Here is a 25,407-nt window from a genome sequence, read left to right as displayed (position 1 = left end):
AGGAATATTCAGGAGCATGCTGGGTCAATACTTCAAGAGCAGATGCAGGTAACAGGAAACCGATACTCACAGAACGCTGTAGACGAGACAGCACTGATCCAGGGTGCTGATCCAGCTTAAATAGCCTTTTACCGCCCTTATCTGTCACGGAATGCGGCCCGCATATGTGGCCGCATTTTACGCGATAACGCTCCTCTTAATCCAGGCATTCAGGGAACAGGGATTCTTCTGCAGCTATTATTTTGTCTTCTGACAGAGCCTTCCTGACACCCACTGTGTAGGTAGGGATGGTCTGTAATGTTTGGTTCGGGCACTGAATCCAGCACTAGGAATTCAGTTTAGCATGTGCAGTATGTGAAGTTAACTGCAGGATGCTGTACAGGTCTAGTGCCATGGTTCATTTCCATGGTTCCTCAACCTTAAAAATCACTTCAGGGTTATGCCCACTGTGACGGAGGATGCGTAGACTTATTATGGCCCAGTATTGTGGATAAGGTAAAACGGGGTGTTCCCTGTACATGGACTCCTGGCATTAATAACACTAACTGCAAGTCATAGCACATCATATTGTTCAGCAGGCAGAGGACTTGGTTTAGTTCACTTTATTGTGGCCCAGCTCCCCCCTGCCGTTTTTACATGTGGTTGTTTTCCCTCCTATCTGGACTTCTTTTCAGAAAGATGAGGACCTGGCTCTTCCACCTAGAATGCTCCAGTGTAACTTTGGGATGTCAGCCTAGTGCTCTGTGCTCTTTAGAGCCCCCTCCCATTTGAACCGACCAGAAGCATTCCTTTGAAGATCTCATTTTTATGGTTGCCTTTTTGGTTGCCATTACGTTTGTTAAATGTGTTTCTGAGTTACGGCACAACAAACGCAGGAGTTGGGGAAGCCGCTGTCGACTGAGGATGTAGCTGAAGCCAGGGCTTTGATGGCCTCCCACTGGAACTATATTCCGCATATTCGAAATTTTTGGTTCCTAAACTCCTTAAGCTTTACAATCATATTTTCCAGGACTCCTCATTGCCCGCTTCTATGCGAGAGGCTTCGGTTGTACTGTTTTCCAAACAAGGTAAGGACCCACATCTCCCGGAATCATACTGCCCCATTTCTTTGCTACAAGTGGATGTCAAGATCTTGGCCAAGATTCTTGCCACAGCCTTAACACAGTTATTTTATCCTTAATACATGAGGACCAGTCAGGCTTTATGGCTGGCAGGAATACCTCCTTTAACCTGAGGAGACTATTCATCAATCTTTAGACTCAGCATGATAACGTAGGTTCCAGAATGGTGATTGCCTTGGACACTGCTAAGGCGTTCGACTCAGTTGAGTGGAGCTATCTCTGGACCTGTTTAGAGAGGTTTGGCTTAAGGCCCAGATTTCATAGAAAACTGTGAGGAGAGCTTTTGGCCAGGAATCCAGGCTGTGTGTATGCTCCTCACAGTTTTTCTGACGGGAAAACTGCCCAAAAACGGGCGGACAAAAAAAGAGAACCTGCTTGGTTCTGGGAAAAACTGCGATGGAGCATACACACGGCCGGGATTCCCGGCCAAAGCGCCATTGCAGTTTTCCTGTGAAATTCCGTACGTGTGTACGAGGCATGAGATACAAGCCAGATTTCAGACATCCCTTGCAACAAAAAAATCCTTTTTGGTCTGATACTCCCAATAGAAACCCCTCTAAAGGGATGCAGGCACAGCAGATATCCTCATTAGTGCTCTGCAGCTACCACAGCTGACTGATAATTATGAAAACCCTCCCATTAGACAAGGGCACAGATGAACAAAAAGGGATTTCTTCAGAATAACAAAAAGTAAGAAATCTGTAACAAAGTTTGTTATCCTTGTAATGTACATAGATCTCTGGGAATGTTTTATGGGAATGGAGTTATGCTTTAATGAAACCCCCCCCCCCCTTCACATTAGAGATCATTCTACCAGAGCTGTTGGTGTCTGCTAGCCTTTTTAGCATCAAGCTTCTCTGTCCCAGATTTGTAAGGTACCACCTGGTCCGTCACGTTTTCCAAGTTATACCAATTGGATGTTGAGTCCTCACCTGTTGCAAGCCTCTGATGCAAGGTGCTTCAAGCTTTGATCTGAGTATTGTTAGGGTTTCGTAAACCCTTGTTTTGTCTTGTGGGCCTGTTAGCAGTTCTCAGTTGCTGTGTTATTGCCCACCCCTAAGTTGTATTGCTTGGATCTGTACCATGGCCTGTAAATACCAGTTCAGTGCACTGTACAATTAAGATAATTGGAATTTTGATATACCTGTAAATTTCTTGTCTTGGCGTACAGTGCAGGACACAGGTCCCTCCCTTCTCGGTCTTGATCACTCCTTATTGCTTGCTAAAAGTAGGTGTTGTGGGTTATCTCCTAGGGGCAGACCTAGAAAGTAGCAGCTTATAACCCATTTTTTATGAATACCAGTCTTTTTACTGTACTGTACCAAGATATTGAATTTACTGGTAATTTAAATTTAACATTTTTAATACTAAAGGGCTGTCACAGTCTTTCATCAAAAGATCCTTACTATGCCAGCCCTTTCCGCCCAGCTGCTCCATTCATAAATGTCTTACTATAGTTTCTGTGAATGAAACACAATCTGTGAATGAAGGACAGGCAGATGATTGAAAGGTCCTCCCCCTCCAGTCATAGATCCTGTTTCATTCTTTATATTTATTGTTGTACAGATGCTATGAATGGAGGAGCTAAACGGAAAGTGCGTGCATAGTTTGGCTTTCTTGATGAGAGGCTGTGACACCATTAGTTCTGTTAACCCCTGCCGCACTGGAAGATTGCGGTGGGAGATGGAGAGATTTAAACTTACAGATAAGGCTTCAGCATAAGGGCATATAATACTCAGCTTCAGCAAAAGGGTATATAATACTCACTGGGGTAGATTCAAAGAACAATTGCGTCTGCGTAACCATAGTTACGCAGCGCAATTGCTTACCTGCGCCGGCATTACGAATGCTCCTGATTCAGGAACCTCGTTACGCCGACTACAGCCTAAGAAATGACTGGCATAAGGCTTCTTATGCCGTCATATCTTAGGCTGCATTCTTACGCAGGCCGCTAGGTGGCGTTCCCGTTGTGGTCAGCGTATAGTATGCAAATTGCATACTAACGCCGATTCACAACCCTATGCGAGCCCTGCGTACGCAGTTTACATCGTTTGCGTACGTCGGTTTTTGCGTAAGGCTGCCCCTGCTAATAGCAGGGGCAGCCAATGCTACATATACCCGTCGTTCCTGCGTCGCGAAATTTAAAATTTACGTAGTTTGCGTAAGTGAATCGTGAATGGCGCTGGACGCCATTCACGTTCACTTTGCGACGTCATTTGCCGCAATGCCCGTCGGGAAAGTTTCCCAACGGAGCATGCGCCCTACGCTCGGCGCAGGAACGCGCCTAATTTAAATGATTCCCGCCCCCTACGGGATCATTTAAATTGCGCGCGCTTATGCCCGGGCATTTTGCCGGAGCGCCCACGCAATTTACGGAGCTACTGCTCCGTGAATCAAGGGTAGCGCAGATAATTTGCGGGGGCGCAGGGCAAAAACGGTGCCCTGCGCCTCCGTAAAAACTGCGCAAAGCTACCTGAATCTACCCCACTGTAAATTATGTTTCTTGTGCTGATTTTACCACTTGCCCCACTCCTGCAGATATACTGCAGCAGGGTGGCACAGGCAGGCTCAGTCACATATATATATATATATATATATATATATATATATATATATACCGCTTGGTTAATTACAATTACACAAGTGGGTAAAGTACAATTCCACTAAATAAGCAAGTGTAATTCCACTTCTTGTAACAGAAATGGCCACATGTCGTACTCCCATTATAATTTTTGAAAACCTATGACGATTTCTCATAAAAAATAGTTTCTATTCTGTATAAAGCCTTCCTTATAAAGGATGTGTGCAATTATTTATATTTTTGTTTGTATGTGTGTAGTAGCCCTTTCTCAATATGTCATTCATAAGACCAACTGTTCAATTTTGCATTATAGAAAAAATAGGTTTTCTTTGCTTGTGTATGAGCTCTCACCAGTCATTGTGAAGTAATTGAGAAAGTAGGTGCATACAGTATAAGCATTTAATTAGAGAGGGCATACCAAACTGTTTGTTTTTAGTCCTATTTACCTTTACATTAGGTTGCTATTCCTCTTGAAAGAGATGCCTAAAAATATTGCCTGGAACTCTTTCCTGTAAATGTGCACCAAAAATCCTACAATGAACAACATTAGAACTCCAACATGCTGTTTTTTTTTTAATATTTAGTACCCTAAAATCTGAATGATGTTACTAAAAAAAAAAAAAGTCTCTGCATTTCATGAGCATTTTTAAATACCAGATTTCATCAGCAGCAATCTCATTTGATTTTAAAAGGAGCAGGCATTGAAGCTGTCATTTTTATCATGGCTTTACCACCAAGTGAGTCTTTGTTGAGAAACAAGCATTTAGCTATTAAAGTCTACAATTCCATTCTGCATACTTGCTCCAGACCAACGACACACTAGGTAGTAGCTGGGTGTGCTAGAATAAAAGCACCAAAAGAACTATAAAGCCCAGAATTGATTTTATTCAGACTCATATCATAAAAAACTAATGCATTTTGGGGTTTAAAGGGTCCCCTTTCATTAGGGCATGGTCATTTTAAACCTTAACTGGCATTTGAATCTATCATACGAATTACCCCACAGGATTCCTTCAATGTCATCAGTCCAGAACACGCTTCATTCAACAGTCCAAAGCCCTAACGAAAGCGGGTGCTTTGAAGCTCCAAAATGTTTTGGTTTTTATGATATATGAGTCTGATTAAAATTATGTTTTGCTTTAGGCGCTCTCCTTTTTGCCCACCCAGTCCCTACTGCACTTTGGCCACCACTCCTCAGAGAGCTGTCTAAGGATAGAATTCCTCCTAAAAGTCCCGACTGAGGACACCTGCTGCTTTAACCTCCCTGGCGGTATGATTCTGTCTGGAATTACGTACCAAAAGCGGTACATTTATTTTGCAAGGAAATTGGCGTTTTATACTGTAGGCCTGTAATTTTTAGAAATAACTCACTTAAATCTGACCAAGCAAGAGTCTTGTAGGCATCCCGGGTATGATTTTTTTTTTTAAAACAAAATTATAAATTATAATATAATAAATAATTATAAATAATTATAACAAATAATAATATAATTATAATAAAAATTATTCAATAATGTAATCAACTCAAAATCACTGAAATTTGCAGTTGCAGAATTGTCGCTGTCATTATTTTATTTTTTTTATGACGAATTTCCCCGCAAATCGCTATCGCACAATTCTGCAAGTGATTATAATTTATTATCGCTGTTTTCTAGCTGATCTAAAACCATTTTTGACATAAAGGGACACTTTTGGACAATCTACAGTTTTTAGGCAGAAATGACATTTTTTATTATATAAAAGTACATGCAGGGCACTGGGCAGACCACTAGGGACAAGGGGGGTGTGTATTTTTTACATACAGTACTGTAATCTATAAGATTACAGTATACTGTATGTAATGTGTTTGTTTACTTTTTTGAATTTGGCGCCGTTCTCCGTCCCCGTGCGTCGTAACGTCGCAGGGAACGGAGATCGGCGTCACACGGGGACTGTGAATCGAGCGAGGAGGTCCCGCTCGCTCACACAGCGGGTGGCATCGCTGGATCCAGGGACAAGGTGAGTAAACCAAGCCTGTGGATCCAGCGAAAGGTAAGCCCGTCCAGCCCGAGCGCGACTCGGGTTTGCCGATCCTAACATGTAAAACCAACCCCGAGTCGCGCTCGGGTTTACCGTCAGGGGGGTTAAGAGATCCAGTACCACACATCTTTCTTCTGCATCACTAGGTAGTGAATTCTGGATCAGGTGGGAAGCCCTTGAGTCTGCACCTTTTAAAACCAAGTCAGCAAAAAAATCACTTGTTTACAAAGTAAATACACAGGCCCATATTCTCTCTAAATGTCCGCGGGCGGCGCGTAAGGCATTTACACTCCGCCGCCCCAAACTACAGGAGCAAGTGCTGTATTCCCCAAACACTTGCTCCGTAGTTTGGGGCGGCGGAGTGTAAATGGCCCGGCGTAGCCACGCGTATCTTCAAGGGGACGGCTTCTATTCAAATTAAGCGCGCCCCCGATTCTAAGTAACTGCGCATGCGCCGGGCTTAAAAAAGCCCAGTGCACATGCTCCAGTTCTCGGCGGAAAACGCCAATGACGCCGACGTGTGCGTCATTGACGTAAAGTCGTATTCAAGAACGACTTAGGGAAACGACGTAGCCGACGGAAAAACACGACGCGGACCCGACGCTATCCGTAACATGGCCTACGTGGGACATGCGGAAACTTACTCCTCATATAGCAGGAGTAAGTTTCCGCTTACGCAAACGACGTTAGCGACGGGTACGCGACGCGAAATTGGGAAATCGGGAATCGGCGTAGCAGGCTCATTTGCATAAACAAATGAGACCTTCACGTAAATGCCATCTAGCGGCGGGCGGCGTAATTACATTTAAGATCTGACAGTGTAAGTGACTTACACATGGCGGATCTTAAGTGTATCTATGCGAAAATGATTCTAAGAATCAGTCGCATAGATACACGGGCCAAAAAAGAGAGATACGATGGAGTATCCTGAGATACTCCATCGTAACTTCTCTCAGAATATGGCCCAGAAAGGCTATATTTAAATCAACCCCATAGCACAACTTCATCGGTCTTTAAAGAGTTAAAAGGAAATAAATAATAAAGTTTTGCAATACATTTGAATTTAGTTTTCCCTGTTTCCTTGAAGAGACATGTCAAACATAATAAGTTTTGCATAGAGAAGAATGCAACTCTACATTTCAACTTTTGTTTTATAATTGAGGGATGTCATGTATTTGTTTTCTTTTGTACTCTTTAATATGCACAAATGTAATCCTTCATTAGCAACCACCCTAGTGTTGAGAAAATTTCTAATTAACTATTGTCACTGGATGTATTACTCATTTTGGCTTTGGCTGTCACATGCTTACTCCCTGTCTGTAAAGCAAGATGTTAGCTGAAAAGGAGGAATGCAAAAAGCACCTCCACTTTAGCAATGATGTGGAGGTGGGAAAGGGGACAGGTAGACACTAACTTTCATCCTTCCATTAACCTCCCTGGCGGTATGATTATGTCTGGAATTTTGTACCAAAAGCAGTATTTTGCATGGAAATTTGGCGTTTTATACTGTAGGCCTGCAATTCTTAGGAATAACTTAGGAATAACTCACTTAAATCTGTCCAAACAAGAGTCTAGTAGACATCCCGGGTATGATAAAGTTTGAAACACAAAATCATAAATTATAATATAATAAATAACTATAAATAATTATAACAAATAATAGTGTAATTATAATAAAAATTATTCAATAATGTAATCAAATCAAAAACACTGAAATTTGCTCAATTGCAGAATTGTCGCTGTCATTACTTTTATTTTTTTATGACGAAATTCCCCACAAATCGCTATCACTCAATTCTGCAAGTGATTATAATTTATTATCGCTGTTTTCTAGCTGCTCTAAAATCACTTTTGACATAAAGGGACACTTTTGGTTGCTATGGACAATCTACAGTTTTCAGGCAGAAAGAACAGTTTTTATTTTCTAAAAGTGCATGCAAAACACTGGGCAGACCACTAGGGACAAAGGGGGTGTGTATTTATTTTTTACATACAGTACTGTAATCTGTAAGACGTATATCGGCATTAGGCGGTCCTTAAGTGGTTAAAGTGGAGATCCACCCTAAAAAAAAATAGTCAAAAAGTCTAAAAAAAAAAAATTATGCTTACCAGAAAAGGCTGTTACTAGGCAGTGCCGGGACCCAGTCCTCGGACAGACGGCATCGCGGGCAACCTGGACAGGTAAGTGTGCTTATTAAAAGTCAGCAGCTACAGTGTTTGTAGCTGCTGACTTTTATTTTTATTTATTTTTCCCGCCGGACCTCCGCTTTAGGTGCAAAAATACCTGTTGATCCAGCCAGAGATCTGGAACCTTGTCCTAAGTCATGGGGAAGAGGGGAGGAAAATGTTTCTGTAATCATACAGTGCCTTCAAAAAGTATTCATACCCTTTTAAATTTTCCACATTTTTTCATGTTACAATCAAAAACGTAAATTTATTTTATTGGATTTTATGTGATAGACCAACACAAAGTGGCACATAATTGTAAAGTGGAAGAAAAATGTTAAATGATTTTCAACATTTTTTACAAATAAATGTCTGAAAAGTATGGTGTGTATTTGTATTTAGCCATCCTGAGTCAATACTTTGTAGAACCACCTTTTGCTGCAGTTAAATCTGCAAGTCTTTTTGGGTATGTCTCTACCAGATTTGCACATCTAGAGAGTGACATTCTTTCTTCGCAAAATAGCTCAAGCTCTGTCAGATTGGATGGAAAGCATCTGTAAACATTAATTTTTTGTCTTGCCGCATATTCTCAATTGGATTTAGGTCTGGACTTTGACTGGGACATTCTAATACATGAATATGCTTTGATCTAAATCTGTAGCTCTGTCTTTATGTTTAGGTTCATTGTCATGCTGGAAGGGGAACCTCTGCCCCAGTTTTAACAAGGTTTCTTCTAAGATTGCCATGTATTTGGCTCCATCCATCTTCCCATCAACTCTGACCAGCTTTCCTGTCCCTGTTGAAGAAAAGCATTCCCACAACATGACGATACCACCACCATGTTTCACAGTAGGGATAGTGTGTTCAGGTTGATGTGCAGTGTTAGTTTTTCACCACACATAGGGCTAGATTCAGATAGCCCGCCGTAACTTTGTGCGGGCATAGCGTATCTGAGATACGCTACGCCGCCGTGACTTAGTGAGGCAGGTTCTGTATTCACAAAGAACCTGCGCCCTAAGTTACGGTGGCATAGCGTAAAGAGGAGGTGGGAGTGTTTTATGTAAATAAAACATGACCCCACGTAAATGACGTTTTTGACTAACGTGAACGTAACCCGGGGGGGGGGGGGGATCCGAAAAGCAGAAGTTCAATTTTTCTGTGGAACTCCGCTTTACACTTCATCATTTAAACCCAACTATACATTGTTTGCCTGTTCTTTAGAGTGGGGAATGGCTAGACCTTCTGTCAGGTTATTCTTGTCGAATTTCACTGAGGTAATTTCACCTTAAGCCTGATACCCAGTGGGCAGAAGGAAAAATACTGAGGAGTTTGTCAGGGGCTTTCTGTTCTAACTATGCAACTATAGTATAGTCCCCACCAAACTATTGTGTTCTGACAGGGGGACCACTCACCTGCCGGATGGTGTTCGGCTTCTGGTTTTCCAGCATGGCCATTCAACAGAAGCCGACTGTTTGGCTGGCTTCTCTTGGGGAGTCTGATGTACACACAAGCCAAATGTCTCCTAGTTTCTTTTGAACTAGCTGATAGTGTGTACCTGGCTTTACCTCCTGCCTTTTGAAACTTGTTATCAGCACATTTCAGTAGGATCTTAATGTCCATATGCACAACTTTTTCACAGTACATTGATTTCTTCAAAAAATACAGCTGTAGACCTGTATACAATTTTGGTAACTTGTGAACTTGTTCTGCTCCATTTGGAATGGAATGGAAGAAATCTCAGTTACACATAAGAGAGAGTAGGCGCTAGCACCAGCAGCGATGTAAACAGAACTAAAAACAATGAGCTCCTGAGATCTAGGAGCTGGTTAAAACTTAAGACTGTTAAGAGAGTGCTTTTAGTTCATACTAAAGCACTTGAAGGCAGCCCAGTGAAGATGTGAAGCATATCTGGAATCAGCTGGGGAGAAAGCACAATGGCGCCACTCTTAAGTGCAGTATGTTGCATAACATTTATTGGACAAAAACAGCAAACATACTCACAAACGTGGGTAAAATTTAGGCATATAACACCAAGGAACGTCCAGGAGAGTCACTGTATGCGGCTGTGTTATAGAGCGGGTGTGGCTCGCATCAATCAAGGCATCTGGTGAATTTATGTACCAGATCTGGATTAATGTATATAATTACATGTTTTAAAGTGTATTTTCACACAAATTTGAGAAACTCCCACTGTGCCATTCACAAACAGTCTGACAGACCAAGGAAAATATTTTTTAAGTGCATTAACATGCAAGTTTCTGGTCTGCCAGCATTGTAAAGATAATTATGGTAAACATAAGGAAAAAGGAAACCAAAAGGATTCCAACAAACTCTCCCTTAAAGGACATTCCTCGTCCCGAATAAACATTAAACTAAAAACTATTGCAAATAATTTGGACCTTTAACCACTTGCAGACCTGCCGCCGCAGTTTTACTGGATGAAACAACGTTATGTTACATCGCTCGTGACTCAGCGAGAACAGGGATCTGTTGTGTAAACATACACATCTCGGTTCTTTCAGGGGAGAAATGACTGATCGTGTGTTCATACAAAGTATTAACAGTGATCTGTCATTTCCCCTAGTAAGTCCCATTCCTCCCTTCAGTTAGAACACAGTTAACCCCTTGATCGCCCCTAGTGTTAACCCCTTCCTTACCAATGACATTTTTACAGTAATCAGTGCATTTTTATAGCACTGATCGCTGTAAAATTGTCAATGGTCCCAAAAATGTGTCAAAAGTGTCCGCTCTGTCTGCCATAATGTTGCAGTCTCGATAGAAATCGCAGATTGCCGCCATCACTAGTAAAAAAAATAATAATAAAAATGCCATAATTCTATCCCCTATTTTGTAAATGCTCTAACTTTAGCGCAAACCAATCAATATACGCTTATTACGATTTTTTTTTTTTTACCAAAAATATGTAGAAGAATACATATCGGCCTAAACGGAGGACATTTTTTTTTTGAGAAAAAATATGGGATATTTATTATGGCAAAAAGTAAAAGATATTGGGGCAGATCAATGTAGCGTGGCGCATTGTTGCATCTGGCGTAGCGTATCTCTGATACACTACGCCGCCGTAACTTACAGCGTATTTTCCTTATCCTGAAAGAATTTGCGCCATAAGTTACGGCGGCGTAGTGTAACTTTGGCGGCGTAAGGGCCCGCAATTCAAATGGATGTGATGGGGGCGTGTTTTATGTTAATACGTCTTGACCCGACGTAAATTACGTATTTTTTTAATGGCGCATGCGCCATCCGTGGGGGTATCCCAGTGTGCATGCTCGAAATTAACCCGCAACAAGCCAATGCTTACGACGTGAACGTCATTCTACGCAAAGCCCTATTCGCCGAAAAAAGCCTTACGGAAATGACGTAAAAAAATGCGCCGGCTGGACGTACGTTCGTGGATCACCGTATCTAGCTAGTTTGCATACTCAACGCGGAAATCGACAGAAACGCCACCTAGCGGCCAGCGTAAATATGCACCTTAGATTCGACTGCGTACTAAGACATACGCCAGTTGGATCTAGCCCAGCTTCAGGCGTATCTTTTTTTGTCGATACAAAACAAAGATATGCCGGAGCAAACTAGAAGTTATGCGGCGTATCAATAGATAGTGTTTTTTTTTTCAAAATTGTCACTGTTCTTTTGTTTATAGTGCAAATAAAAAAAACTGCAGAGGTGATCAAATACCACCAAAAGAAAGCTCTATTTGTGGGAAAAAAAGGATGCAAATTTTGTTTGGGTACAGCGTCGCACAACTGCGCAGTTGTCAGTTAAAACAATGCAGTGCCAAATTGTAAAAAGTGCTCTGGTCAGGAAGGGGGTAAAAGCTTCCGGGGCTGAAGCGGTTAAGGTATACAAGTATTCAAAATCATTGGAAGAATGTTAAGGGAAAAAAATAAAATAAGTCTTATTCAGTAGAAAAGAATTTGTTTAAAAAGGGTAACAAACACCTAAAAGGGGCTTCATATAAAACATTTTTCAAGAACCCAATATAGGGCTCTAACAACATCTAAAGTAACAAGGACATTGTTAGGCTTGCAAAATAAATACACATTTACAGATGCATTAGATTCAACATTCCCTTGACATGTTGGGTGAGCAATTCCACTTCTTCAGAAGAAAGATCAAGAATATTAATTTCTACAATTAAAGTATAAATATATTTTCAGTGTGTGTATGTATATATATATATATATATATATATATATATATACAGGGTTTGACAAATTTATTTGTAAACCGTATTCAAACCACACATGTGAGGTATCGCCGCGATTGGTAGAGCAATAATTCTAGCCCTAGACCTCCTCTGTAACTCAAAACATGCAACCTGTAGATTTTTTTAAACGTCGCCTATGAAGATTTTAAGGGGGTAAAAGTTTGTCGGCATTCCACGAGCGGACGCAATTTTGAAGCGTGACATGTTGGGTATGAATTTACTCGGCGTAACATTATCTTTCATAATATAAAAATAAATGGGGATAACTTTACTGCCTTTTTTTTTAATAAAACAAAGTGTAATTTTTTCCCAAAAAAGTGCGCTTGTAAGACCGCTGCGCAAATACGGCGTGACAGAAAGTATTGCAATGATCGCCATTTTATTCTCTAGGGTGTTAGGATAAAAAATATATATATAATGTTTGGGGTTCTAATTAGAGGGAAGAAGATGGCAGTGAAAAATAGTGAAAAATTACATTAGAATTGCTGTGTAACTTGTAATGCTTAACTTGTAAATACCAACGGCCACCACCAGATGGCGCCAGCTCACATCTGGTGGTAATAACTTGTAATACCAACGGCTCACCACCAGATGGCGCCAGCCCACCTTCCAAGCCAAGTCGCCAGGACACTATTTCTAGTCGCCCTGGCGACCGGGATTTGTCGAGCCCTGTATATGTGTGTGTGTATATATATATATATATATATATATATATATATATATATATATATATACCGTATATATATTATTAATATTGATAATGAAAAATAATATAACAAACTTTATGTTACTGGCCTCTTACATCATGTCATATGTTGTAGTTTTCAATCAAAAGCTGTAAGGGCTCTTTCACATGGGCGTTCAGGTCCGCCTGCCAGTTTTTTTGACGGACCTGAACGGGCGCTCCGTGCTCCTCTATGGAGCCGCGGATGTCAGCGGTGACATGCCCGCTGACATCCGACCCGCTCCGATCCGCCAAAGTGTGACGGAGGAAAAACCTACTTTTCCATCTGTCTATCGGATCGGGTGAACACGGACAGACGGTCCGTGTTCATCCGATCCCCCCATAGGGGACCGCCCTGTCATCCGCCGGCTCAGCGGGGATCAACGGAGCGATACCCGCTGAGCAAGCGGAGGTTCACAGGGCGGATCATTACTGATCCGCCCCGTGTGAAAGGGGCCTAAGCCCTGTGGAAAGTTTACCAATTTGAAGGGGTTGTATGGGTTCAGGGTTTTTTATTTTTGTGAAACATATTATACTTACCTCCACTGTGCAGTTCGTTTTGCACAGAGCAGCCCGATCGTCCTCTTCTGGGGTCCCATGGCGGCTCCTCCCCACAAGAGCTAGCCCCCTCTGGGAAGCTCTCTTCCAAGGGGGTTACCTTGTGGGCGTGCTCCCGTGTGATACACTCTGCGGCCATAGCCGCCAACTGTATGACTCTGCCCCGCCCCCCGACGCACCGCATCATTGATTTGATTGACAGCAGCAGGGGCCAATGGCTGCGCTGCTATTTCTCTAACCAATGAACAGCTGAAAGAGCCATTTGGATAGCGACACGCTAATGAACCCACGGAAGTTCAGGGTTTAGGTAAGTAAAACAGGGGCACGGGGGGACCAGAGAGTACAATGTGAGTACAAGGTACTACACAAAGCTTTACAACTACTTTAAATCTTCTGTCAGTGATGTTTTAACTTTGGATGGTAAAACATTTTTTTTTTTCTGCAAGTAAATACCTTATACAGTCTACTTCCTCTTTCTTATGTAGTCATTAACCTAGGCTCATGGCATAATGCACAGCTCTCTTTTTCACTCTTGTGAGAGTTTGCCAGGAAGGGAGGGGAGGATGAGTCATAAGAGGGCCAATAAGTGCTGCAGAGTTGGAGGTGTGCCTCTGTGTGTATGTGTAAATCCAGGAAGTGAACAGGCAGCAACTTCAGCTGTCCACAGTTAAAATGGATGCAGCCTAGCCTTAGTGGAGCGTTATTTCTGCAGCATATTTGGCAAGTACAAAAACCCAGTATATATAAAATAATATGCAAAGTGGATGGAGGAAAGCTTCAGAATGGCAAAGATGTTTTTATTACAAATTATGTGAGTAGACTGCAGTTTTTTTTTCTTTAAGTATAATTAAACAACATGTGCTCTATGACCTTTTAATTTAATCTATGAATATTCAGTGAACCAAATCATGTATCGCATGAAGTACTGCTGGTATTGTTCAGACATATCACCTCCAAACCTTTCAGCTGCCGTTTCTCAACTATTTAGCACTTGTAAGTAAAGTGCAATATTTTTTTCACACTTTATTTCACACCTCTTTCCCTGCAGATATAAGATTTCAAGTATAGCCTACTTAATAATTAAAAAAATAAAAATAAAAGAAAAAGAGTAATAAATCCACCCATATTATAAAAATATGCATATATTATTTATTTTTTTGCACTGGAGCCTGCAAAGCATCGCAACTGCAGAAGTTATAACCTTTGGTTATAGAGTGGAAAGCAGTTGTAAAAGCTGATTATTTATTTAATTTTTTGAATAAAATAATTAACATGTTATATTTACTTGCCCTGTAAAGCAACCCCTTACCTCCTCTTCTGTAGTCCCCCACCGGCACTGTCTGCTCACCCTCCTCTCTGAGTGTCCTCATAGCAAGCTGTGTGCTGTTGGGGCACTGGCGCTCCCAAGCCAGGCGGTGTGCATCCATAGACACACAGCGTGTCATGGCCCAGTCCCCACCTTCTCCTCAAAGGATTTGATTGACAGCACCAATGGTTTCTGCTTCTGCCTTCTGTGTCTTGTAAATACAGGAAGAGGGGCAGCACTGCTGCAGATGGGCACCACAGCACTGGATTAAAAAGAGGAGCCAAGTAAGTATTTAAGGGGGGAAGCTGATCATAGAAGGTTTTTTACCGTAATGCAGAGAATGCATAAGAGAGAGATTACCTTGCTTTTCGACTCACTTCCTTTTGTGGCTATGGGACAGGATGTGAAGGCAAATTTCCCCATTGGGAGACAGATAGCAATAAAGAAACTTGCAGGGGTTATAACCTACCATTTTTCTGCCCCCCCCCCCAAATAAAAGTGTTGCCTTTAGTTATACTTTAAGTGAAGAATGTAAACTAGCCATTTGATGTAGTCTGTGTCATTGATGTAGTCTGCTGATAATTAATTGAATGATTTTCATCCAATAAACCTGTTCAGGGTAAATATGGAAGTTGATCTGCTATTTGCCTGGCTTTCAGGCTCAGCTAATGGGTTTTTTACATCAATGACCAAAATATCTAAGCAGATCCAAATGTGGGCTTTTCAGGGGGTCCCCTAGTTACAAACATCCGACTTACAAACGACTCCTGCTTACAAACGGAGGGAGACAACAGGAAGTGAGAGGAAGGGAAATTCACTCCTGTAAGAGTTATTATAGGAAAAGGTACCTTCACTAATGCTTTATCACCAATCCATTTTTCCACAACAACCCAACATTTTTTTCTGGGTTTGCAGGTGCGCCTGATGCTGACCACGCTGTGATTGGACACAGCGTGATTTTTTCAGCAGGTCCCAGACAGTAATTCATGGCTGAGACTTGCTGATCGGCTGTGTCCAATCACAGCATAGAACCCTGTGTTTTCAAAGACACAGGGCTCTGTACACTGATTAGCGATCTGGCAGTTTATTTTTCCCTGCAAAGCAGGGATTAAAAACAGTCACATAGAAAATTAAAAGCAACACACATTACACATTGTGAAGAGTGAGTGAATAACTTGAATAGCGCTACAAATGTGAACTAAATCGCCTCTAGGCGCTTGCATCCAGTGACGTCCTAATCCTTCAGAAGAGGTGGGTCTTATTTTTTTTTCTGAAGGCCCGATGGTTTTCTTCCATGCGGATGTCCGTGGGTAGAGCATTCCATAGCCGTGGTCCTTGAACTGTTAAGATGTTAAGCCCTTCCAAGCCAGTGTTATTAGTACAGTGTTAATGTACATTATTATTACTGATTATTGTATTAGTGTCATTAGCAATGTCAGTGTCAGTTAGTGACGCTCCCAAATAGTGTCGCTGATCACCACCATTACTAGTGTAGTGTAAATTCCAGTATATACACAATATTTTTTAGACACTATGGGCCAGATTCACGTATTTCCGCGTAACTTAGCGGCGGCGTAACGTATCACATTTACGTTACACCGCCGCAAGTTTTACGGGCAAGTGCTTGATTCACAAAGCACTTGCCTGTAAAGTTTCGGCGGCGTAGCGTAAATCCGCCTGGCACAAGCCCGCCTAATTCAAATGGGGCGGGGACCATTTAAATTTGGCGCGTTCCCGCGCCGAACGTACTGCGCATGCTCCGTCCCTAAAATTTCCCGACGTGCATTGCACTAAATGACGTCGCAAGGACGTCATTGGTTTCGACGTTAACGTAAATGGCGTCCAGCGCCATTCACGGACGACTTACACAAACGACGTTAAATTTCAAATTTCGACGCGGGAACGACGGCCATACTTAACATTGGCTAGACCACCTAGAGGGCAGCTTTTATCTTTAGGATGCGTATCTCTACGGAAACGGCGTACATTTACTGCGACGGGCAAAACGTACGTTCGTGAATCGGCGTAACTAGTCATTTGCATATTCTACGCCGACCGCAATGGAATCGCCACCTAGCGGCCGGCCTAGAACTGCAGCCTAAGATCCGACGGTGTAAGTCACTTACACCTGTCAGATCTTAGGGAGATCTATGTGTAACCTGATTCTATGAATCGGGCGCATTGATACGACCTTCGTATCTCAGAGATACGACGGCGTATCAGGAGATACGCCATCGTATCTCTTTTATGAATCTGGCCCTAAAATGTTCGCACAAACCAAATAACACACACTTAACATACACTTATTGGGATTTTTTTCTACCAAGGATATGCAGCAGAATATGTTTTGACCTAAATAAAAAAAAAAAAAAAAACCCACACCATTTTTTTTTTTCAGTTAGCACATGAGAGTGTTCAAAGTGAACACAGGTTCTTGTTTACTGACACAATGTTGGTGTGTTTTGAAGTGGACTTGACCTGGCCTCAGCATTACTGAACACACCATCCCCACCATGAAACATGTTGTGGGGATGATTTTCTTCAGTAGGGACAGGGAAGCTGGTCAGAGTTGATGGGAAGTTGGATGGAGCCAAATACAGGGCAATCTTAGGCCGCGTACACACGGTCGATCCAAACTGATGAGAATGGTCCGACGGACCGTTTTCATCGGTTCACCGCTGGAGTGGCCTGATGGTTCGTCGTGCGTCCACACCATCAGTTCAAAAACCGATCGGGTCAGAACGCGGTGACGTAAAACACACGACGTGCTGAAAAAAACAAAGTTCAATGCTTCCAAGCATGCGTTGACTTGATTCTGAGCATGCGCGGGTTTTGAACCGATGCTTTTGTGTACTAACCATTGGTTTGGACCTATCGGGCAGCGGTCCATCGTTTCGATTTTAAAGCAAGTTCTAAAATTTTTGACCGAAGGACAACGGACCGATGGGCCGTACACACGGTCGGTTTGGACCGATGAAACTGGACTTCAGGCCGTTTTCATCGGTTTGGACCGACCGTGTGTACGCGACCTTAGAAGAAAACCTTTTAGCATCTGCAAAAGACTTGAGACTGGGGTGGAGGTTCACCTTCCAGCAGGACAACGACCCTAAACATACAGCCAGAGCTACAATGGAATGGTTTAGCTCAAAGCATATTCATGTGTTAGAATGGCACAGTCAAAGTCCAGACCTAAATCCAATTGAGAATTTGTGGCAAGACTTGAAAATTGCTGTTCACAAACGCTTTCCATTCAATCTGACAGAGCTTGGGCAAAAATGTCACTCTCTCTAGATGTGCAAAGCTGGTAGAGACATCCCCAAAAAGACTTGCAGCTGTAATTGCAGTGAAAGGCGGTTCTACATAAAATCCCAATAAAATACATTTACATTTTTGGTTGTAACATGAAAAAATTAGGAAAATTTCAAGGGGTGTGAATACTTTTTCAAGGCACTATAAGAGAAGGATGTTCTATAGTCCACGGAGAAAGCAAGGCAGGACTTGTATAATTGTTTAAGATCAGATTGCAGAGTTCACCGGATATCACTGAATTTTCACAGGAAAAACTGAATTATTTTTAACTTATTGAACTTATTGACATAATAAAATACTTTAAATTGTATATTTAACAGACTCATAAGAAGCAAAGTTCATTGCTTGGGTTTACATACACTTGAAGCCCCATCCCTCCCAACGTTTTTGGAGGTTATTCGAATTCAACTTCACTAAACCTACCCATATTATTACAATCCTTACACAGAATGCAAAAATCCAACATATGTGTATTGAAACCTACAGTCAATAATAGATATTACAATTTCTGTTTTGATATTATTTAGACAAATAAATTTTAAAACAGAACACCAGATTATTATTTGTTTGCTAAATTTTGCATGTAAAGGAAGGATTATGGGATTATGTCCCCTTCCAAGTCTTTATTGCTATATACCTAATAGAGATATGTCTGGCCATTAACAGGAGGTGACTAGAATTGGGGGCAAAGACAGCAAATTAAACATGACAAACATTCCCCTTGCTCTGTGTTGTTACATAAATGAGAGTACATAATACAGAGTCCAAGACAAGGATTGACATTTGCTGTGCTGACTCATTTGTAATCACCCACTTTGGCCACTGGATCTCTATTGTGCATGGAGTTGTTAAGCATATGGAAGGTCATCTTAATATAAAGCAGTTATTAGCCCCCCTGCCTTGTTCTTTTCATGAAGTGGAATGTGAACCTGTCAAAGTGCATTTTCTGTATGTTACTATTTCTTTTATTTTTTGGGACAGCATCCAAGTACATCAGTAGGCTATTTTAATTAGGCTATGTTGATTTCCTGCTATTAAAAAAATATTTGCTCAACTAAAATATAAAATTATATATTTGTTTATTATCTGATAATATGTGTTTCTTCTAAATTATTTAAATTGAACTTCCAAGAGAAATAAGAATCTTTTCATTGCATGATAATCCTTTCTATATTAAAGCGGTTGTAAACCCTAAAGAAAACATGTTAGACAAATGCATAATGAGCTAGTATGCATCGCATACTAGCTCATTATGAATTACTTTAGAACGAAGCCCTGCAGTGCCGTCCGCACACCACTGAGGCGACTGACCTCTCCCCCAAAGTTTCTTCCAGGTTCGCGGGCTCCGGCGATGTGATCGGCCGAAGCTGCGATGACGTAACTCCCACAGCACAGGGCCCTGAAGAAATGGCACGAGCGGACATTCCTTCAGAGTGCATGCTCTGATGACATTGGGGGCGGCATATATAGTAAATATCTCCTGAACGGTGCAAGTTTAGGAGATATTTACAGTACCTACAGGTAAAACCTTATTATAGGCTTACCTGTAGGTACAATTAAACAGGAAGACTTTACTTCCTCTTTAAGTCCGCTCTATCACCCCTTCTAAATAACAAAATTGTTTGCAGTATGTAGCAGATTAAAGACTGACCAGAAAACAAAAATACACACCCCTTTTATACATATACAGATGATTGGCCCATTACAGGTAACAGCTTTCTCATGGGCTTATTCAGGTACATGCAGATTAAGATCTAAATATGCTTGAGCTCATCCCCAGTCACCAATTGAATAAAATGTAGGCTTGTGTCTATTGAATCGGCTGATGCTGTATATGGCCCTTTAGGCCTAGTACTCACTATTAGTTTTTTTTCCATTCAACCCAGTGGGCTGGACCAAAAAAAGGAAGACTTTGGGAGGAGCTGCTGTACTAACTATGCATTATTGGTACAGCCTCCTCCCCCCTGAGCTATTGTGGTTTGACAGTGGGGAGGCCATTGGCTGAGAGCACTGATCAGATGCCGATCGGCAGACCTTTTTTAGTCATGCCCCTTCGAAGAAGGCCAAGCTGCCGTACACATGGGCCGAATGTTGGCTGGTTCAAAAGACATGCCGCCCGATATTTGATTTGTGTGTATGGCCCATTAGGGTAATCCTACTGGTGGTTTAGCTTTGTTGAAGGAGCAAGCCAAATTTCATAGTTGCTTTTTGATACTGTGCATTTCAGACAGGAACATGTCCTCTTTAAAATCACTATAATTGGAGCTGCGGTGGCTCAACGCGATTGGCACTGCGCTGACAAGCCATTCACCTCTGCAGCTAGGGGTACGGATCCCGGTCTTGGCTACATGTGAATTGAGTTTGGTGGTCTCAGCCCGACTCCCGGTGGGTGTGCTATGTGAGGTAAGCCTGCGCTTAGTACGCCCACCCCCCTCCCACAAAAACCACCACACTTACACGCACTCGAAATTGGGTTAACATGCACGCACTTTGACCGCGCGGTCTCTAAAAAAGAGAGGCGAAGGACTAACGGGGCTGGTTGAGCGGGCAAAATCCTCTCACTCCCTTATAGGGAGTCCCTCTGCCCTGTTGGGCTTCAAAGCGGAGCAGGTAGGGCGGGCTGTGTGGGAGGACCCCCTCACACACCCGCCATTGCCACCCGGGGCATGGAGAAAGGTGGCAGATTGCCTCTGGGGGAGGCCTGCCTACTCCCAACTCCTGCAGTCCGGCTCCTCTCTCGAGTACACGCACAAAAAATACACTTTAAAAAAAAAAAATAACCACTGTAATTCTCCTTGGACCTTCAGTGGTATATGCCGCACATCATACTCGGACAAAGTATTTAAGAAATTGAAGGACCCACTTTCTACTGTCTTCTGTTATTTACTCCAGTGTACAATACCTGTCATTCACCCTATGGTATTCAGTGAACCTTCCTGCACTTATACTTGATCTTGCAGTGTATAATGTACACAGTAGACACTAGTGCAGAGAAAGTATCCATGTATACAAACCATTAGTGAGTGTTATTGTAGTTGTCACTATTGATGTATTGTTTCTCTCTGGTAAACCCTACAGCAATGTAATCGCGTGCCTGTTTGTTTATTTCTCATTTCAGCTCTTGTTCAGTTCTGGTGTGCTTGTGTCCATAAGCCTTTCAGGGCCACAGCTGGAGAAGTTGGTGATTGACAGGACCCTGGTGGGGAAGCTCATCTCCAACCCCATCAGTGATGGTAATTACACCCATGTGCAAATCAATTGCCTACATTAACAGATGCACCGTAGAAATAGTGTGTCAACAGGTAGGCTAATTATTGCCACTGGGGAATTACAACACAACAAGTAATTGCATGTAATGATGCAGTTACAACCCTCAGTAGCGGATACAGCTTTCACCTGTTATTTAACATCAAAGATTTATGTTCGCTGGTCTGAAGCGGACTAGTCACGGCTGGTCTTTGAACATCAAACTGCATTTCTATGACCACTATTCTTTTCTCTATGTTCTGAAAATTTTAAAATAAAAAAAAGGAAAAAAGTTTCTATAAATATTGGAAGGCATATATCAAACTAGTTGATCTTGAAAATCATACATATTTTTCCCCCTTAATGTGTGTATTATTTATAATGTTAGATTAAAAATTTTTGAACAATTTAGAGTAAAAAATAAAAATGTATTGATTATACATTTTACATATAAATAGCATGGGTTCCTGAAGCTGTCTTAATTGTAGTCTCCCACAACCCCCTATACTACAGTAGTTACATTAAAAGTGTAACTCCATTTTTGCTGAGAAAAAAAAAAAACCTCTCTGGGTGATCAAAGAACATTGCAAGGATTTTAGCAAACTGTAGATTTCTACCTTCTGTTGCTGTGAAAAAATTACAAACTTGTTCCAAATGGGATCGTCTGGTTCATTATTAATCAGCTGGTGGACTTTTTGTGTTGCAATGAGGAAAGCTGCAGTGTCTGTATCCCCTTAGAAGTGGTTAACCCTTAGGGAGTAGTAACTCATTAAAACTTACATTTCTGTTGCGGTGCATTCCTATAATATGACTTTTATGTTAGTGCAGATTTCAAGGAATATCAGTGAGCTGATATATCAACCACATGTGTGCATTGTTTTCAATCAGTGAGCCAACTCAAAGACTTGTGTTGTAAAAAGAAACCGTAACACGCAACTGCTGTGTTAAACTGCACTGCAGGAAAAAGGGCCTGTATATGTGATGACCAAATATGGTTGCCCTTATATACATGTAAACCTCTAGATAAATAATAAATATAAGCAAGATTTATAAAATGTTAACATTTTTTTTACATCAACCTGATCTTTTGTGCACATTCATAAAAAATAAGACCACAGATTCCATTTTAAAACTTTATTCAGCTGTTTGCCTGGAGTTCATATTTAAAGGATAAGTATAGTCAAAGCTAATTTGGCAGTACTTCTCCTTTGGATCACAGAAGTAAACCCGCTGTCGACTGACGTCACAGAGCTGGTCCAGGCTCTGAAAAGATCCCGACCATACGGTCAGGATCCACCCAGATGCCTGGACTGGCAGCTAGCTCAGCCTCTCAGCAAGCCACTGAGAGCTTGAGCCAGACACTCCCACCCTCTCCACAACTCAGCACTCAATTGAGCACCGGAGGGGCACAGCAGAGAGATGGTGACTGACAGTTACCTTCTCTCAGCAGGTTGAAGCCAAAAAAAGGGAGTGATCAGCAGTCTTTGATCGCTTAGAGGTGGCGGAAGGCAGCTGGGATCAGTGAGTACAAATGTTTTTTTTTTTTTTTTTAAAGCCATACTTTTTTTTTTATTTACACTAGAAAATTTCTAAAGCTTCATGTATGGAGAATTTTGAGAATTTTCCATAAGTCCATTATTCACATCAAAAACACTATTATTGATGGTTGGTGGCCACACACTGCATGTAAATCTGACAAGCCAACTGTTGCCTGTCAGGTTTAAATGATCTGGCGACTACACAGCCACTGGATTGCTTCTATGCACCCATGATACACCTCTGCCCCACTGCCTAGGATGCAAAAGTTTGTTGCAAATTCACAGGCGTGTGCAATTTTAAGACTTGCGATTTTGGATATCCTAATGCTCAGCAAAACTGCATTCTTTATATTTTACCACAAATTGGGTATTATATTGAGTTTATGCACTCTAAAATTAACTTTAGCGTAGTTTTCACAAAGAAATTGGATCTGCTACTATCTTATTCTCCAGGGTCTCTGCTGTCAGAAAATATATACTCTTTGTTTTTTTTTTACCTAATATTTAGGCCTAAATTGATTCTTTAAATGTGTGCAACACCCCCCTCCTTCCACAAAAACAGCTTGGGCCCTTGATTCCCCCCTCCTTACATAGCAGCTTTCCTCCGCTGAAGCAGGAGGTTTTAATGAATGGTTCTAGTGACAGCAGGAGCAGCAGCTTTGTGCGCACTGAGTGTGCATACAAACCTTAAACACTCGACTTATGTGTATCCAGTGCCAGCCAATGGCCAGCTTACACAGTAATCTCCCCCCAGCATTGGTGGCCAATGGCTGGCTGAAAGTTGTTCCATTTTTTTCCTTTGTGGTCTAATGGGGCACTTTGTGAAGAAAACAAGAACACCTCTTACCTGTCTTGTAGATCTGCACAGCGTTCTTCTTACGCAGTGTCTCAGAGCACTATGTGGAGCAGGAACTCCTCTTCCTCCAGTACCACAGTGAGTGCAAATCCTCCTTGGTGCCCCCGTGCACCGCAAAATATTGTTGATAAAGTGGTGTTTTACAGGTATTTACAAAATGTTTCAGGTGTACTTAAAAAAACACAGAGAGCCCAATCTTACTGGTATGGGAAACCTACATCACATACAGGTGCATCTCATAAAATTACACTATCATCAAAAAGTTAATTTATTTCCGAAATTTTATTCAAAAAGTGAAACTCTTATATTTTATATAGATGCGGTACACACGCAGTGATCTATTTGAAGCATTTCTTTCTTTTAATTTTGATGATTATGGCTTACATAATGAGTGAAAACCCCAAATTTTGTATCTCAGAAAATTTGAATATTACATAAGAACAATAAAACAAGGATTGTACATAGAACAATATTGGACCTCTGAAAAGTATATGCATGCATATGTACTCAGTACTTGGTTTGGGCCCTTTTTGCAGCAATTACTGCTTTAATGCGGCGCTGCATGGAGGCGATCATTCTGTGGCACTGCTGAGGTGTTATGGAAGCCCAGGTTGCTTTGATAGCGGCCTTCAGCTCATCTGCATTGTTGGGTCTGGTGTCTCCCATATTCCTCTTGACAATACCCCACAGATTCTCTATGGGTTTAGGTCAGGCGAGTTGGCTGGCCAATCAAGCACATTAATGCCATGATTATTAAACCAGTTTATTGGTACTTTTGGCAGTGTGTGCAGTGCCAAGTCCTGCTGGAAAATGAAATCTGCATCCCCATAAAGCTGGTCAGCAGAGGAAAGCATGGAGTACTCTAGAATATCCTGGTAGAGGGATGCCCTGACTTTGGATTTGATAAAACACAGTGGACCAACACCAGCAGATGACATGGCTCTAAATCATCACAGGCTGTTGAAAATTTTGAATTTCATTTGAAAATCAAGGTCCCGGAGTCTGGAGGAAGAGTAGAGAGGCACAGAATTCAAGTTGCATGAGGTCCAGTGTGAAGTTTCCACAGTCAGTGATGATTTGGGGAGCCATGTCATCTGCTGATGTTGGCCCATTGTGTTTTATCAAGTCCAAAGTCAGCGCAGCGGTCTACCAGGAAATTCTAGAGCACTTCATGCTTCCCTCTGCTGACCTGCTGTATGGAGATACTGGTTTTTATTTCCAGGAGGACTTGGCACCTGCCCACACTGACAAAAGTACCAATACCTGGTTTAATGATTATGATATCACTGTGCTTGTTTGGCCAGCAAACTTGCCTGACCTAAACCCCATAGAGAATTTTTGGGGTATTATAAAGAGGAGGATGAGAGATCCCAAACCCAACAATGTAGATGAGCTGAAAGCCGCTATCAAGAAACCTGGGCTTCCTCAACACCTCAGCAGTGCCACAGGCTGATCACCTCCATGCAACGCCGCATTGATGCAGTAAAATGGAGTCCCGACCAAGTATTGAGTGCATACTATACTGTACATGAACATACTTTTCAGTAAACCAACATTTCTGTATTAAAAATCCTTTTTTTATTGGTCGTTGATTAAAAGAAAGAAATGCTTGAAATATATCACTCTGAGTGTAACACATCTATATAAAATATGTTTTACTTTTTTAATTAAATTACTGAAATAAATTAACTTTTTAATGATATTCTTATTTTATGAGATGCACCTGTATATACAGTTATGTTAACGAACTGG

The 25,407-nt window shown here is 41.7% G+C and overlaps 1 protein-coding gene across 1 annotated transcript in view; it reads left to right on the top strand.

Annotated features, from left to right (window-relative positions):
- The window catches only part of LOC120937755 (WD repeat containing planar cell polarity effector), a 480,161-nt gene that overhangs the window by 92,089 nt on the left and 362,665 nt on the right, over nucleotides 1-25,407 (top strand). Inside the window, exon 7 of the mRNA XM_040351220.1 lies at nucleotides 21,134-21,248. Within this exon, the coding sequence (XP_040207154.1) occupies nucleotides 21,134-21,248 (115 nt within the window). The remainder of the gene's footprint in view (nucleotides 1-21,133; nucleotides 21,249-25,407) is intronic.

This window comes from Rana temporaria, chromosome 4 (genome assembly GCF_905171775.1).
Source record: "Rana temporaria chromosome 4, aRanTem1.1, whole genome shotgun sequence".
Lineage (NCBI taxonomy): Eukaryota > Metazoa > Chordata > Amphibia > Anura > Ranidae > Rana > Rana temporaria.
This window is presented reverse-complemented; position numbering and strand designations above follow the sequence as displayed.